The 17,618-nt window shown below is 37.1% G+C and overlaps 3 protein-coding genes across 3 annotated transcripts; 2 read left to right on the top strand and 1 right to left on the bottom strand.

The window, feature by feature from the left end:
* Nucleotides 1-218: 218 nt before the first annotated feature.
* Nucleotides 219-2,662, top strand: LOC113506385 (the record flags this gene model as incomplete). The annotated part of the gene is made up of 4 exons (XM_026889230.1): nt 219-341; nt 765-876; nt 967-1,155; nt 1,465-2,662. Coding segments are annotated over 4 exons (543 nt in total), but the record flags the coding sequence as incomplete, so codon positions are not given.
* Nucleotides 2,663-4,929: 2,267 nt separating this feature from the next.
* Nucleotides 4,930-11,068, bottom strand: LOC113506383 (adhesion G protein-coupled receptor A3-like). Its single transcript, XM_026889228.1, is given in 6 exon segments — nt 4,930-6,450; nt 6,453-8,522; nt 9,192-9,323; nt 9,660-9,897; nt 10,498-10,577; nt 10,927-11,068. Coding segments are annotated over 5 exon segments (3,207 nt in total). The 5' UTR covers nt 10,510-10,577; nt 10,927-11,068; the 3' UTR covers nt 4,930-5,695.
* Nucleotides 11,069-11,889: 821 nt separating this feature from the next.
* LOC113506384 (mitogen-activated protein kinase kinase kinase 13-A-like) lies at nt 11,890-15,961 on the top strand. Its single transcript, XM_026889229.1, has 2 exons — nt 11,890-12,237; nt 15,415-15,961. The coding sequence occupies exons 1-2, from the start codon at nt 11,937-11,939 to the stop codon at nt 15,612-15,614; spliced, it is 501 nt and encodes a 166-aa protein (XP_026745030.1). The 5' UTR covers nt 11,890-11,936; the 3' UTR covers nt 15,615-15,961.
* The last annotated feature ends 1,657 nt before the right edge of the window (nt 15,962-17,618 follow it).

Genomic DNA, 17,618 nt, shown 5'->3' with positions numbered 1-17,618 from the left:
TCGTTGAGGGCATCGGGAATCAATTGAAGTCATTATTTTAAGTCCTAGATACCGTGTTTCCCCTGAGTTGCTTTAACTATTGATAATATATTTCATTCGTCACCTTACGTCCCCTTTTTTTCTAAGAACAGTTCTTAGGAATTGCAAACTAACTATCTCACGCGACTTCTGAATTCTGTTCCTTATATCATTATTCATTTTTCGTTTTCGTGTTCCAGGTATCTCGTCCATTCTCGCGGGATTCTAATCAGCAAATTTGCAATAATTGGCGCTCCACATCCGAATCTTACTGGCAGTACCCACCAGCTGCTTTTTGTCATAGAGCCCTGCATTTTATACAGGTATGTTCCACTTATAAATGGCTAATATAGTCAGGGCCGGATCTAGGGGCCCAGAAACCCCGGAGGCAACAAAGAAGTGGGGGCCCCTTGGTTCAAGTTATTTTCATTCAGTGAAAAATTTATCGAGCTTTTTTTTAATGGTACTTTGGTGGTGGGCCCCTGGACATAATGGCTCCTAGGCACTGACCTAAAGTGCCTTATGGATAATACGGCACTGAGTATAGTCAATTAGCATAACCACTCCTATTCATTTTCTTCCAAATCAAATAAGGTGCAAAATAGAGATAAACAATTATAAAAAACAGGCCTAAACTTTTTCGACGACTTTATTCTATCAGTACCTACTTATCGATTTTAATCAGGATAATTTAATAAAGATTTTTGTGCCTATTACCTAATAGTATTTCGTGTTTTACTTATCAGTGGCCCCACTTCCCTGAGCGGTGGCTGGCTGAGGGTGAGCTGAAGGATCGCGAAGGTCGCTGGGCCAGCTCCAGAGCCTGCGACTGGTCTGGTGCACTTAATTATGTACGAGGTGGGCATTGCGATTTATCTTTCCTATTGCTCTTACCAAAAATAAAATACAATATAAATCTGATCCCTTTTCCTCCGTCTATGTTCCCAGGGGCAGCATGGTGGCAAGTAAGGCCGGGTCTCCGCACGTCCGCGCCGGCGCTGCTGGTGGGCAACAAGGCGAGCGCCACGCAGCTGGTGGCCAGCGCGCAGTACTGCAGCGCCTCCACACTCAGGATGGTGGCCGAGCTGGACCCCAACTGCAAGGGACTAGCTGATGTGCTGCTTGATTTCCTTATAGGTTAGTTTTGTTTCTTTTAATTTTAACCTCAAGTGAGGATAAGTAAACTAGTTGTCGAGTTCTTGCTAGATTGTGATAGGAGAACACTATAGTTTTGCACTAACCATTACTTGGTTGTGTTAATAAAATGTAACCTTTTTGAATGGACCAAGCTGAGATAGCTTGTCTGCTGAGATGTCTTGACAGTCTTTAAAATACTTTTTAAAGTTTGTAGCTTCGTAGCAACACCATAATAACAGACGTAAATAAACGTCTCACGAAAAATATAAGTAAGTTCTCTAAATAAATGTGTTTTTATTTACTTTCCAGTCAAAGACAAATTAGTGGAAGAGGTTCCTAGAGGCCTGATGGGCCGCATGTTGGGCGCCGTGGCCGATAGAGGGCGCGAGCTGACCGCGCGGCTAGTGCTGCCACCTACACAGGCGTGAATAGTGCTGTAACTGTGCGAAATAAACACTTTGTGTTGTGGATTGAATGCTTAAATGAGGATGAATAGTGTGAGAAGTGCTAAAGGGAATTTTAAGTGGTTTTAAATTTTAGCCGTCATATCTTAAATTCTATTCCTCTTCTTCTGGAGGTTTAGAGGTTCAATCACACCCTCATGCTATTAGTGAGTTGATAAGTATATCTAAATTATTAGATATAACATTGTCTCTTAACTAAATTCTAAAGTCACCCTAAATAATCCCAAGTTATTAGGAACTATTGTTAGGGTTAAGTATACTATGTGAAAATTATGTAAAAATTCCCCGAAGAATTTAAAAAGGAATGCTTACAAGCAAAGTTCCTATTGTGTGTTTACTTATGTTCTGCTCAAATTATTATTAAGGTTTATTTTAATAAAGCATGCCAAATTCAGTGCCATAGGAATAAGGAATTTTGGAACCATTTCGATCATAATAACGACACCCAACGAGGTACTTATCCTTTCAGCAAAACCCACTGTTAGGGTGGAAAGGTGTAGATCGCAACAATTATGTCACTGGCAACTGCGGCTGTTAAAAAAAGTATTAAATTATTTTTTCCGAGGTTTTTTTTTGCAGTAACTATCGAATGCCTAAAACAATTTCGATAAAAGGTTTTTAGTAACGAGGCGTTCTATTTCATTATATCGTTATTATGACCAAAATCGTTCGTAATTTACGGCATGCCTATTAAGTTAAATACATTTTTACAGATGACATTTTATTATTTGTTGCCAATTTGTAAATATTTTTTTTACTACTTATTTTGTACTATTCCGAATTTTTACTCTTTACTAAGTTAAACGTTTCTATAAGGTGTAATAGTAAATCATTATAGAATATTGTCGAAAGTCAGTGAATAATAATTCCTTTTTTGTAATATTATTTTTATGATGAAACATTTCTAATTTATTTTACTTTGTATAATAAATAGTTAAAAGCATGATATACCAAAGACCGTCTCAATGTCAAATTTAATGTTATTACAATTAATATTATTGGTTTTTAATAATTTTCAATTTTAATACATATTATTTTTTGTACGTGCTTGTTTCCTTATACTGACCTCAGAACCTTGACCCTGCCATCAGGAATGTATTAAATTATATTTCAATTTATTATCTAAATATGGGATCGAGCTTTGTTACTTTCAATGAGCCAAACAAAAAGAAAACAAAATAACTTATATACCTAACCAGATTAGTATTATCTGGCGATAAAAATACGCTAAATAAATAAAACAAGTACAAAGTGCAAACGCCTCTTTAATACGCAATATGCCCACAAAAGCTAACCATTCATAAATTTCCACTATCAATATAATATTCACAAATCTCATGTAATATACATATTTAGAGCATCTACAAACTATTAGGACGCATTCAACTGCGCCAAAGGAAGATTTTATATCACATTAGCTGTAGAGAACTTTGCTACGATTTTATATCTACAATAGACGTAACAAATGAGAACTTATTTAGTGTAATACTGCTAAGGGTGTTTGACCACCGCGTACGACACTAAAAAATTACAGTGAAAATAATATCGGAAATGTCAAGATTCGCGATCTTGACATTTCCGATATTAGTTAACTCAAGGTTTTTGTGGTAGTTGACCACGATCCACGTCGTGGTTGGCCTGGCTCGATAGCTTTTTGATCCCGTGTCGGACTCGATGGACAAATACCCTTACAAGTCACCATTACCTTACAGAAATAAACAAAAAGTGATATTCAAATTTTAGTCAGGCAACTTTATTAAGTTACCTGATGGCAATAATAAATATTTTTATCAAGAAAATTCATAACCTGGTTCGTCGGTATAATCGAAAATAATATGCGACAAAAATGCGTAAATATTAAATACAAATGGAAGAGATCATTTTACACTAAAATAAATCTAAAGAACACATCATATTGTACGTATAAACTATACATATTGCTGATAAATTAGTTAATTCAATACAAAGAAATAGCTGCTTTAAATATACGTGATAAATTTTATGCTTTTTCTCATTTGTTACAGCATACAAAAGCCAAAACATACTTAGGCCACACATAGATTAGGCACAAATCGTTCATACTGAATAATTTCTTATATTTCCTACTCTGTGTACAAAAATGAGTTAGAATTGAAATGATTTGATATTTTGAATGGGGTCAATTTGTAACTCTTATTAACTCTAAATAGATTGAGGTTTTTACCTAGAACACAATCATGTTAAAAATGGACTAAATTGGAAAATTAAAAAACAAATCTACTTAATTGAAATATCCTTATCCTAGCAATACATTTTCTTTTTAATACTTAAACGTTTTGGCATCACATATTTATTATATCATTTAAAATTCAAAATATTTCCAATTATAAAATTCCTGAGATTTTTGACATATAGATTCAACTTTTTCACTTAACTTTTATCACAACTAAACATAGTGATGATTTTTGCTTTCTATCTTTAATATTTAATAATGTGTTTCTTGATAGATAGTTACAATTTAACCCCAACAAATAGAAGACTAGATATAAGGCGGGTGCTATTTTCAGTCAATGTTTTCCATAAAATTTTGTAATAAGTACAAATAAAAGAATTCTATTGGAATTTGGCACATCATATTATTAACCATACTTTCATTTATATTGATTGGAGCGTTTTTATGACCTTGGCTAATATCAAAGGCAGTGTTTCATAAAGACTCTACATCTAGAGTTTTATTTTGATATTAAAATCAAAGGTCTTAGAAATACGTTGTATTTGATTCGGCAAGGAAATTACCAAACTTGCTAGAGCAACGAGAGAATCTAGCAATATCACAATGTTATTTGCAGAAAGACGAAATTACACGACCGCTATATTTTAATAGTAAACTTTCGTGAGAATAATTCATACTTAAGAGATGCAACGGTTTACTCACGCGTAGATATCGGGGTGCCAGACTATTTTCGGACCCAACCGGAGTCTTAATTCATGAGATTTCGTGGCAGTGATTTCGCGAGTTATTTACGAGTGAAAATATTGATAAAATCATATGCTATCGCAAAATTATTTCTATTGCAATACTCTTGCAAAGAATATAATCTCATTACCTCATTACCTAACTCTTAAAATCTCTATGCCAGTCAATATAAAGAAAGCATGTTATTATTTTACGTATTCAACTCAAGCGTAGTTCACAAGACAGAAGCTTTCCCTCCTCAGACTGTTTAAACTTAATAATAAATAACTATACATTAACATATACAACTTAAATGATAAAAGAAAATCATACAAATACTTGCCTACGATTATTGTTTCAAAATATTTTTTCGTCAAATGTTATCGGTATTTAATAAAATCCGTAATAGTTTCACATGAATGTGGAACTGTCAGATTTTTTCTTAAATATTTTTATATGACAATCTTTGTCTATGACGTCATAGATGTCTCAGACATCCAACCTCTTCAGTTAAAACCCCTTGAGCTTAAATACGTAATTGAATCATTGATAATTGTCGAGTATAACTCATTTTCGTCACGTAACGGGGTCTACACCATGCCTTAAATTAATAATATTATGCTTTTGGAAGCGTGACTGAGCAGGACACGGTGTAGAGCGGCAAATCTTTCCACGTGCTCAGTAATATTACATTTAACACATGCCGGTAGACCCCTGTTTTACGAATGGGTTCATACATTTTTAAAACAACTTTCGCAAGCAAGTATCAAATGGCACAAACTGGTTGTCATCGTTAATACTTCAGTCAATAATGCAGCAGAGATTAAATAGAAAGAAATAGTAATTCTAAAACAAAATCTCAACCACAACTCCGATTCTATACAATCAAAAGATCAACTATGTCATAAGAAACTTGTATTTACAAAACGTATATTAGTTATTAATATCTAGCACGCACTATAATAAAGTGTTAAACGTGTAATAGCTGCTCACAATTGAATAATATCTTTCTGGCTCATATATAACAGTATACCTTTGATAACACAACAATAGTTCACATAAATTATTCGAAAACACTAACCGAAGGCTTTGTGACTACCTACATCAGGTATCAGATTGTCTTTAGAACCATACACTATAGCTACACTGTAGTTTCCCCTTTCATTTCAACATCCGAAACAGCTTCGCTCACACAACTGTCACTGTCAGGCTTCAGCGTGACGTCACTGTTCAACGTCACGTCTAGCCCCGCCTCCTTGCGCGGCGTCCTGTCTCTGTCCCGCTCCCTCTCTCTACTCGTTATCTGAGTATAAAGTTCATCTATCTCGCTCGCGAACGACACCGGACTACTGTCCCTGTTGACTTCAGGACAGCTTAACGCTGGTGTTGGAACATACTTTCCTAACTTTGGATTGCTCTTTATTGTTTTACGCCATCCAGGGTCGTAGTTAACGTACTGGCTCTCGATGTTCGAGACGTCCTCGTTGCTGAAGCTGATCTCGTTTGGACACATGGATGATGGCGAGGGCGCGTACAAGCCGTGACTCCGAATACTGACTTCGGACATTTGGTAGTTAGGGCAGTAAATATCGCTTTCGTTCTCAAAGCCTTGTTCGCTGGCGTTCGTGCTGCACGTTTCAAAGTCGTACGTCGTCTTTGCCATGAAGAATGTATCTTTATCATCGTCCATTTTCTCTTTGGACCCTTCTCTATCTTGATTTTGTAGGAGGTTATCTAGTTCGCCGGACACTGCGTCTAAATGCTGCGGCGTGCTAGACCTGTTAATGTCATCCGAGTTCATGGTACACTCTTCAGAAATGTCCTGTAGAGATTTGTCTACGACGTTTTCCTTATCCTGCTTGCCTGGTTGCAAGTAGTCTATGTACTGCCCGAAACTTCAGTGTCTGTGATTTCGTTGGTTGAACATAAGGCACTGTGAGTTTCCTGGAAAGAGGTTAACTCAGAATGGGTGTTTAGTGTTTGATCTGAGCATGTGTGCGGCATGGCTATCTCTGATGCAGAGCTGTACTCCAAGCTGCACTGCTGGGATATCGTCCTCATTTCAGGCTGTTCACTGGCGTGACTCTGTAAACATTCCTCTGACACACTGCTACGTTGTCCGTTAAAGTTTTTCGGAACATTTGCTTTGATCACTTGATGTTGGGGCACCAAAGTTTCCGGGACATTCGTGTATATGTTCATTATTTGACCCCTGCTCGGTTTAGGATCCTCGTTTTTGTTCCACGACTTACGATCCGTGGAGTAACTCTTGTAATCTTTCGAGTCTTCCTCTAAAAGGTTCGGGTTCAACACATTTCTTGTTTCTTTTATACCGTTGTTAGATCTCTCGACGTGTATGTTTGTGTTGTTGACCTTAGAACCCGAGTTTATTATGTTGGCTACACCATTATAAGCTTCTTTAGTTGGTAGAGGTAGCGAGAAATGTGAATCATTGTCGCAGTCTCGCCTGGTCGGTAGTTCTAGGCAATTTCTCTTCATATTCTGCCTCTGTTTCTTGAAGAACTTCTTAGCGACATTCATTTGGTTCGGGTTGTAGAATATCTCGGGTCCCACCGACCCATTCTCAGGGTATGTCATCATAGAGTTGTTTGATCTGTATTGCTGTCGATGTAGAACCACTAGGTTGATGTTAGGGGTTTTCCCGTTAGTATTTTTCAGTGTATCTTTCTGTAAGGTCTGTCCGTTTAGTTCAGCTGCGGCTTTATAAGTTCCGCTGTTGTTCGTCTTAGAATTAGTTCTATTCGAACTCCTGCTTCCAGAGTTAGATCTGTTGTCATTGGGTATCGGCTGTATGGGGGGCGTGGCCGTCTGTGTCGGCGGCAAGTTTTGCTGGTTCGCATCGAAAACGCTTCTATTCCTGCAGCACTGCTTACTTCTCTGTAAGTAACAATGCATCATGGACCATTGTGCTCTGACGTCACTTCTAGCAATGCCATAGAAGAAGAGAATAAAGGTGCCTAGAACTGTAGAGCAGACTGCGTAGACTATGCTGCAGATATCTTCTTGATACGGTAAGTAAGCTGGCAGGGGTCTGTACACGGCGATGGCCCCACAGGACCACACGGACATGTACAGACACATGACAATGACCTGAGCCCTCAACTGGATGATGGGCGTATGCTCGATATCTTCAACTTCAGAGTCCAAAGTTGATTTAACGCTTCTCCTCTCCGCTCTCTCATTACTCTGGGGCTCCCACATTTCCAGATCAACATTCTCCGTCGCCTGAGTACCTTCAGACAACTGCACATTCATATTCCTGATCGTACACCGTATCAACAGGAATAATATTAACAAAAACATTAATAGAATCCCACCAGGAACAAACAACGCACTTAACGCTGGGGCAGTACTTAGGAAACACTGTGAATAACCTGCATAGTCCTTTAAATTAACAGCCCCTGATATCCCGCAGACAATCAAAGCTATACCCCAACCGACGAGGTACAACCCTAGTATCGGCTTCTGAACAGGCACGTCAGGAGGTAAATCATCTTCAGGAGTCCTCACAGGGTTGTGGGTCTTAGTGACCCACTTATACATGTTGCTAGCAGACACACACATCCACAGCAAACAGGATAGGGATAAATAATGTATTAAAAGCCCAAGAATCTGACAGAGTTTGACGTCTTCAGTCTGATAGATGCCTAGGGTATACATGTAGCAGAGTAGCCCTATAGCTATCCAAGTGTTGATGAGGGCGTGTTTGGTTTTCTTGGGCATCTGTATGGCGGGGTAGCACATGATGTAGGTGAGGGTCGCGCAGCTGACGCAGCCTATGAGTATGAGACTGCCGACGTACACAGCGGGGTGCGATACCTTGAACCTGGCGCCGTCGGTCCGGGCGCCGTAGATGCCGGTCTCTACGTTCTGTAGCAGGCCTACGTAGGCGAGGCGGCTACAGCTGATTATAATCATTTCTGATATCACGTGGGATACTTTGCAATCTGGAAAGACATTTGGAGTTTATTGATATGGGAAGGACAAAAAATACACAACAGAAACAATTGTTCTGCAATCTAAATGTTAAGCAAATGAAAAAAGGTCATTATAAATGCGGACAACATCACATACATTGTTCTGAACCCAAAGTAAGTTGCTAAAGCACTTGTGTTATGAAATTCAGATACAACGAAGGTACCACAAACACCCAGACCCGAGACAATGTAGAAATGTGAATTTTTACATTGACCCGACCGGGGATCGAACCCGGGACCTCAGAGCTAGCGACACCTTGAAGCCGGTGCGTACGCCACTCGACCACGGAGGTCGTCATTATTGAGCTTATTTCTATTATTCTCCATCATTGGAAGAAAAAAGCTTCTAGCCCATTTACGTCTCTTGATATCCAGTAAGTTTCTTAGTTCAGATGGTTATCTAGTAGTCATCTGCAGCAAATTTGAAAATTTAAGGTTTCTAAAACCTTAGAGACGACGAAGAAGGTTTTAGAGAACTTAGATTTTCAAATTCACTAAAAATAAAATTCGTCAATTTACTATTCTGCTATTAGGTTCTTGAACTTTAATCGCGTAATGGTAACCAACTTACTGTACTAACATATGTATTTTCCCAAATTAATCAAGAATTTGGCATCAACTGAGGGTATAATTCCTTACCAGTAGTATTATCCTGCCACCGCCTAGTGAGCGGGTCCCAGACGGCCGCGCGTCCGTCCACGCCGCCCACCGAGCGCGCGCGGACTGTCGCTATTATAGGCTCCAGTAGCTCTCCGCGGAGAGATACGTTTCCTGAGGAATTGCAGATATTGAGAGTGGAAATTCGCCTTAATCTTTTTTTTGGTCCATAATATATGAAGGCAGCAGTAATTAATAACAACGGAAACAGTAGACTAAAAAAAATTTTTAGTAAAAAGAAATGAAGGATTTTGTTGATTTCTTTTTACAATTAAATTCAATAAAAGGAGAAAGGCTTGTGGGACATAAAGAAACTAGTTAATTTTTTTTTCGATATTGTTATTCTAACGTATCAGAATATCTTAAAATTTTAAATTGAGGTATCGATCAAAAAAGCCAACTTATACTTTCGTTAGATGTAACGTAGTTTTTGTGAAAGCCAATACTAACTTAACTGAAACCCAACGACAGGCGAAGTGATCTCCATATTCATATCCTCCCTCTTGGTACTCCTGCCGTAGTAGTCCTTGGTCCTGTGTCCTGTGAGCCTCGCGTCCGAGTCGTCGTCAGCTATTGGCAGCAGAGGGAAGAGCGCGGCGTCCTCGTACACCGATATGACCAGGTCGTGGGGGTGGGATTGGAGTAGGACGCCGGAGTCGGTCGTGCTGTATAGTAGGGATTGTGGTATCTGGAAATGAAGAATTAATGGTTTTATTTAAATAAGCGTTATTATGTCAATTAGAGTTTTTTTTACTGAGAGATGGTGTGTCAACCAAGTATTTCGTTGGGATTTACGAAGTTTAGAAAGGTAGACGAATCGCGGATATGCCTGTGGATTAAATTGCTTTAAATTAGTTCAAGGATATTTTTGCAATGTTTGTAAATTTTTTAATAAGTTTTATTCAAACACACTGTTTGAATAAAAATATTGCCCACTTACTTTGGTTCTCATGTCAGGCTTGATGGACCAAATTATGAATATAATTTGAGGTTTTGGCAGTGAAAATCATCAGTAACAATGCAGACAAGAAGAAAAAAAGTACTAAAATAAGTGGGTATACTCAATATCCCATTCATCAACACCTGATAAGAATGATTAAGCAATTTATTGAGTTCTTGAGTAAAGAATGAGTATTTTGGTAGAAGGCAAGATAGAAAATGATCTATAAGATCTAAAAAATGGTCTTTAATCTTACTTCTGCTCGTAAAACCTCGAACCAACTTCTACACAGGCCGATGAGTGTTGATAAGAACATATAACTAAATGTTAAGAAACAGTATAACATACCACTGAAAACATGCAGATCTGTGGGCATCTGGCATCGGCACTGACTTTGCATACTGTGATTAGTTTCTTACCATCTCAACCTGAAATGATAGTGGATTAAGAATTAGATATGTACTAATACAACTATATCCATATTATGAAAGTAAAAGTATCTCTGTCTGTCCGTTTCACTTTCATGCAAAAACTACTGAACCAATTGTAATGATATTAAATTTTGTAAAATAGTCTAAACTGAGAAAGAACATAGGCACTTTTTTAACGGGAAAAAAGGGTTGTATGAGGGGTCAAAGACTGAAATGACTGACTGAACAAGAAGAATGGACTACAACTGTCAGTTTTTATCATTGATGGATGCATGGGCAACAGCTACTATGCTTATATTTTGACTGAGGTAGTCTCAGAATCTACAGAAAAAGGGATGTCATTTACCTATGGAAACATGGACATTTGCGAGTACAAATTCTTATTTTTCTGTATCATTTTTTAATAACACCATCCAAAAATGCGAACACAAGGTCTCTGGTGAATAATTGTTGATGTTGACAAAAATGAAGGTAGGTCATTATCACCCTACTAACCAGTATTATCCGGTAAACATCTTTGTCTGCAAAGTTTCTGTTTTCGTGTTCCTTTCTTATTTTACTTCAGCTCTTTCACATGTTAGCATGTCATATTTTCTTATTCCTTATTGGTTGACAATGATGAAGTCAAAAAAGCCCTGCGAAACCGATTTGAAAGGTTATGTTTTGAAAAGGGACCGGTCTAATTTGTTTATTGTTTACTTACCTGTAACCCAACGTATCAAAACTCACAACTCGTTTTAAACAAGTATTATAACAATTCTTAAAAACTCATTCCTTATTGTTATTAATTGTAATTGCTTATTGCCAAACTTAAATGAATCCATGTTGCCAAACATGATTTTAGAACGGATCATTGAATCATTCAGATCGTGTCAGAGATGACAATTAACATTAAACCGACTTAGACCACAAACTACCAGTATTAGGTATATGTATTATCTATGCCACAAACTATGACATAATGTCACAGCCATATAGAAATATGAGGAATGTACAGAAAATACTACTAATAATCTTTAAAAATCCTTTGATCCCTTTTTTACGTTAGAATGATTTTCCACAAATACGTTGATTAGCTTTTATCTATTAGAAAGTTTATTGGATGTGGATTATCGTTTCATTAGCAAAAGAAATAGCAATACGCCCAAAGCACAATACAAAAAATAATCTAAGCGTTATCCATTTTTTGTCTAGTTTTTAATAGCATTCAACCATTATCTTAAGCATTTAAACTGAAAATATAACTTGTACTTTTTTCTTGTGGGCAATACGTCAGTGACTCAGTATTAAAAACTTGCTTTACGATGTATTGATATTGTTCGCATGGACATTTATTGTTCGTGATTGATATAGTCTATGCTCTACGCCTCAGTCGTCAGAGGCTGTGAAGGGCCTTGTTTTGAAAATTGTATCGAGTGTGGTTTTGTGCGTTTGTTTTATTCGGTAGTAAACCTATGGCTGCATAATTATTTAATCGCAATGGAGGGCAACCCGCCTGGCGACCCGGAAACGAAGGCGAGGGATGTTCGGCTTCAAGGATGTTTTCCTAGCTTGGGGGACGAAGACGACAAAAAGAAATTATTATGGATGGGAGGCGTAATGAACTGCTTCTCCAACGTCTTATCATTCTTTAGCCAAACAGATCTCAAAGCACAAGGTAAGTGTGTCGCATGATAAATAAACGAGTACAGCATTCGATATCTATAAATAGATGTTGGTCTGAAAACGCTGCGCTACGCAGTTTCAGAATGTTCAGGAATTATTGACGTTCTGGGTGCAGTTTATATGCAGTTATATAGGTCGTTAAAGCGAGCTTAGGTAACTTATATTGGCGTTTTAATAGGCGGGTTCTTGGTTTGCGGCGAAGTAGTTTCATACTAATTATCTGTTTTGATTACTTGACCCTGACCTAGTTTTGAATCCTTTTTTCACTAATGTGATATATTGCGTATGCAAGATGTGGCTACAAAAGCTTTATTCAATACAGTGTGATATAGTACAGAGGTTCTATAGCCAGTATGATGCATTTTCTGAAGGTAAGCAGTGTTTAAAGCTAAACTTGCTACTGTTTGTAATGAAACATGTAACTACCTGCCTTTCCTATAAGTAAGCCATGTCCCCTTTTCCCCACAGATTTGTTATTCGAATCACCATTGTTTATTTCCATGCTTTAAACAAAATATGTGCATTTTTATCATAGAATTCAGTAACCTAGTTTTAAACAGGTTGTATTGACTAAGGCTGCCCTTTGACATTTCATCTGATTTGTCTATTGCAGGCTAGTGCTAGTTTACAATCTACCTCATCCAATCTAAATGAATCTAAAATAAACAAAAGGACTATTACTAAGTACATCAACTGAAAATAAATAAAATTTATTATATTTTTTATAATCATTTCTGGTAAACTTGGAACGCCGAAAATAAAAATTAACATCTCCTTAACTCAACAATGGGCCTCAATTGCTGCAAAACTATGTTAAAATGTAATTTCAGTTCATTAAACATCTCATAGATATTTGATGACTTTGCCCTGCAATACGACAGAACAGAAAACTAAAAACAAAACTGTTAATGAAATTAAATGATGTAAACAGTAAAGGCCAAATTATAAATACACTAACTTGAAAAAGGGTTTCTCCCTAATTGTCTTAAAATTTTGTGTGCATATTATGTATCATTCTGATTACTGGACAACATCTATTTTTCATACCCCCTTGAAAAATCCTTTAAAAACACATCAGAATCTTTGCAGTTACAAAGATTATAGTATAAGGCAGGCAGACGCGTAAACATCTATGTTTTATAATATGTTGCAAAGACAAGCAGAAGAAGAGTAAGTAGGCTAACCTAGCAGTGGGAGTATTGGGACTAGTAATAATAACATAGGTCACACAAATAACATGTAATGAATGCATATAATATTATTGAATATTTTTAGGTTATTTGTAATATTTTTTGTTAATATTTTATGTAGGTATATATTTTCTGTACTGAGCTGCCTTGTTAAATACTCCATTATTGATTTACATCTCTTGCTCTGGTAGAGAATCTTGTTATCACAGCCATTTTCATAATGTTACACTTCTAAGCGACTTGTCTATGTTTCTGTCTATAGTCCGAATTCTCTTGAATTATGCCCATGCCATATTGTTTATGAAGCCCCGCAAAGTGGTACTACTCATAATGTGATGCAATTGCGATTGCTATAAAACTTAAATCCCTACTAATATTATAAATGCGAAAGTAACTCTGTCTGTCTGTCTGTTACGCTTTCACGTCTAAACCACTGAACTGATTTTAATGACATTTGGTACAGAGTTAGAGTTGACCTTGAGAAAGAACATAGGATAGTTTTTATTCTGGACTTTTGAAGAGTTCTCTTGGAAACGCGATATGGTGATTTAAAATTTAGTTTCCACGATAGGAACCATTTTTGATATGGTTAGTGTTAATCTCTTGAATGTATATGCGGTAGGATTATTTATATTTTTAAGTTTAATGAAGCTACATTGTGATGAAGACTATATTACCTGAATTAACATTGTACAGATCTAGTGTTTAGGTTTTGGGTCTGTGGGTTATTTAATTGTTGTGGTATTGGTATACTCTGTGTGATTGAACAGTTTTCAATAATAGCTTTTACATTAATGTAACTAGCTTATCACCGATTGTCATATACATAATATTTGAGAATGAAATGAATGAAGATTGAGATTGTAATTATTGTGTTGGAAGGATTACCGACACCTCAGGCAGTTCTTGCGGCCATTTTAGGAGTTTAGTGTCTCCGGCTGATGCGTAAAATCCTAGCTTTATGTATAACAAGAAATTACTTATTAGAGTTCGAACCTGCATGGCCTTGGCTGTATATCCTTGATTAAAGCGCAAGACCACTCCGACGTAATAAGCGAATCCATTTTAGTGCACAGGTAGTAAAGAGCCTGAGAAAGGACATGGGCTACTTTTAAAGACTATGGTTTAAAATTTGCCTTAAATATTGTTTTTGTAATGAAACATGTGCATGTTTTTGAGCATTTTGATTTAAAATTTGGGGGGGGGGGAGGGTGTCAACCCGCTATAAACTGAGGTAGGTTGGAACCAGATGAAGTACATCGGTAACCCATAAAAAAGAACAAATTATAATCAGAGAGTAAGATCAAAACTAAAGAATGATATCTAACCACGGGAATACTTCAAGTAGCTTTATACTGCGTAGCTTAGAATATAATGACAAGAAAAGAAAGAAAATTAACAAACAGTAGTATGTAGTGCAATAGGGTTGGATATTGACGTGACCGTCGGCTAAACAGTGCAGCGGTATTACAGTACACAGGGTTGGAACTTCATTACTGAACCGCTAGATGGCGTTGAAGTACTTACTTTGGTTTTGAATTATTCGTAGTAGTCCAGCGTAGGTGGGTAAAGGGTGAGATAATATAGAATGTTATTGCGGAAAAGCCCAACAACATACTATTATGATGCTTCTTAAACAAAACTTTCTCGGAGAAAACTGAAATATTACTACGAGATCGGGTACGACGCTTGTGAAACCGCGAGAAATAGCTCGTTGTCAATAGTTTTAGCAGCGTACGCAGAAATAGTTTTAGATTTCAGATCTTAGATTACAATATCGCAATTTTCTTGCCGAACCCTATTGTTTTTGAAAATAAATTATAGCTTATGTTATTAATATGACGTATGCATTTCCCCGACTCCCGAAGTATCTCTTAACAAATCGATTCTTATAATTTTTAAGTGTCTGTGGCAATAAACCAGTAACTCTATCTACTAATAACTTTTTCCAGTAATAACTCTATCGAAATTGTCAACAGATGAAGAGTGGGACGTACCGTACGAGAAGCTGTCGAACTTGGTGTACCTGGGGGCGGGAGCCCAGGGCATCGTGTTCGGCGGCTCCTACCGCGGCGAACTCGTCGCGGTCAAGAAACTGCGCGACAGAAATGACTGCAACATCAAACACCTACGCAAGCTTAATCACGAAAACATAGGTAAGTCACTATTTACAGCATAATCCTAGCAAATAGCTTCGTAAGCTTTTGTATACCATTGACAGTGTGGTATAACTTAGACGTAAACCGAAAATTTTGACAGTATGAAACATGGCGTCGCCATGCTGTTTTAAATAAGGTATATTCCCTCGGTAACATCGTACAACGGCAACGTCCAGTGCAGTAACAGTGTGGTGCGTTAAGACATATGTAGGTGCGTCAAGCTGAAGTTTTAGCCAAGAATATTTTGTCAGAAACACCGTGTCCACATATTTTTCTACATTTTCCATTGTTGAACAAACTCTTCAGCTTAATAATTTGAGGGCATGGGAGAGCCCCAGCCAAGTCTCGAGCAAAGCCGGAAAAAAGGAAAAGATAGATTTGAAATAATAAAAGAACTACTCCTAAAAAGAAAAAAACTGTCTAGTCAGAAAATCTAATAAGTTAAATTAATATAATATACTAGCGGCCCGGTACGTGCTTCGCTACGTATAAAGTGAAATAAAATAAACAAATCGGAACATCAAATTCATTTATTTAATCAAAAAAATATTTTATTTAAAATCGAAATCAATTGCTAGCTATTTACAACACACTTAATCCAAAACATTTGGATAAACAATATTTTTTGTTTTTCCATTTTGAGCATAAATAAACAAACGGCTAGGGGTACCGACTCTGGAACAGGCAACATATAACTGGCCATGTGAAAAACAATGTTCCTCCAAATTCACACCACAAACGTGAAGTGTTTGACCTTGGGCCTTGTTGATGGACATCGCAAATGATAAACGCACAGGATATTGTAAACGTTTGAACTCAAAAGGCATATCAGTTGGAATCATAGGTATACGCGGTATCAAAACAACTTCTCCTTTTGATTTACCAGTTAAGATCGTAGCTTCAATCAAATTTGGCAATAACTTTTTCACTGCCAATCTGGTTCCGTTACACAGTTTTGGTGGATTAATATTTCGCAATAATATAATCGAAGAACCAACTTTCAGATTCACCTTTGTAGCTCACGAATAATTTCTCGTCTTGTATTCGAAACAATTGCACAACGTGGATCCAATTCACGATTTTCATCACAAATAAAATAAATTTGCAAAAATTGATGATCAGCGTCGGGGTATGGCAATAACGAACCAGCTTGATGATAAATCTGGCCCTGAATCTGTAACATGTATACAATTTTAGGTAAATCTTATATCAGTTTTTTTTTAAATATACTTTATGCTTCAGATTGATACAAACATGGAATAATCCTGTTGAAGTATTTACCTTAAACGTCGGCATAAAATTATCTCTAATAATTTTAGTTGCACCAAAAGAAGTCATTTGAAATGCCGAATTGTATTGTTGAATATGACTCAGAAAGTGCTTCGACGCTTGCGATGTCCCAAAAATAAATGAATACAATGGTTCGGGTGGAGTTTCTAATGCTGGCAATCTCACTTTGCCATTAGCACAACACATGCCGGGTGTTTCACCTCGAAAGTTAGCCGCATCACAATGTGGACATATTGCGTCCATCATTCCAATGTATCCATACATACTATAATCAATCTGACTGTTGTAATTAAAAGCAGCACGCATCATTTCAGCCAAAACAGCACGACGTATTCGTGATGGCCGTGCAAGATTCAGTACAGGTACTGGGTTAACAAATCTATTGCGTGCATTACGTTCACGCTGCGATGCATTAGCTTGTGCGCGTTCATCTGCAGTCTGTGATCGTCTTAGTAATGCCACATCATTTGCATTACGCGTTCGCCGACCTATATTTGCTTGTCTGGCTGGTGGCATTTTTCCCGTATGCACATATGTTTTCGCTTAAAAATCGAAAAAAAAAATTAGAACAAAAAAAAAACAAATTCCCAAGAAGCTGTCGCATATGATGCCATGTGAAATCATATACGGCAACTTAGAAAAGTATACATAAATTCAGGACTCACCGTTTGTATGAATGCACTGCAAATGCAATTATGTGAAAAGAAATTTATCGCTGATAATATGATTTAATC

This window comes from Trichoplusia ni (assembly GCF_003590095.1).
Source record: "Trichoplusia ni isolate ovarian cell line Hi5 chromosome 13 unlocalized genomic scaffold, tn1 tig00001585_group12, whole genome shotgun sequence".
In the NCBI taxonomy this organism is placed as follows: domain Eukaryota; kingdom Metazoa; phylum Arthropoda; class Insecta; order Lepidoptera; family Noctuidae; genus Trichoplusia; species Trichoplusia ni.
Note: the sequence above shows the minus strand (reverse complement) of the source record. Positions and strands in the feature narration are given on the sequence as shown.

Coding starts and splice junctions, on each gene's coding strand:
- LOC113506384 (XM_026889229.1), top strand. CDS start 11,937: ATGCTCTACGCCTCAGTCGTCAGAGGCTGTGAAGGGCCTTGTTTTGAA. Junction 12,238..15,414: donor AACAGATCTCAAAGCACAAG/GTAAGTGTGTCG, acceptor AATTGTCAACAG/ATGAAGAGTGGGACGTACCG.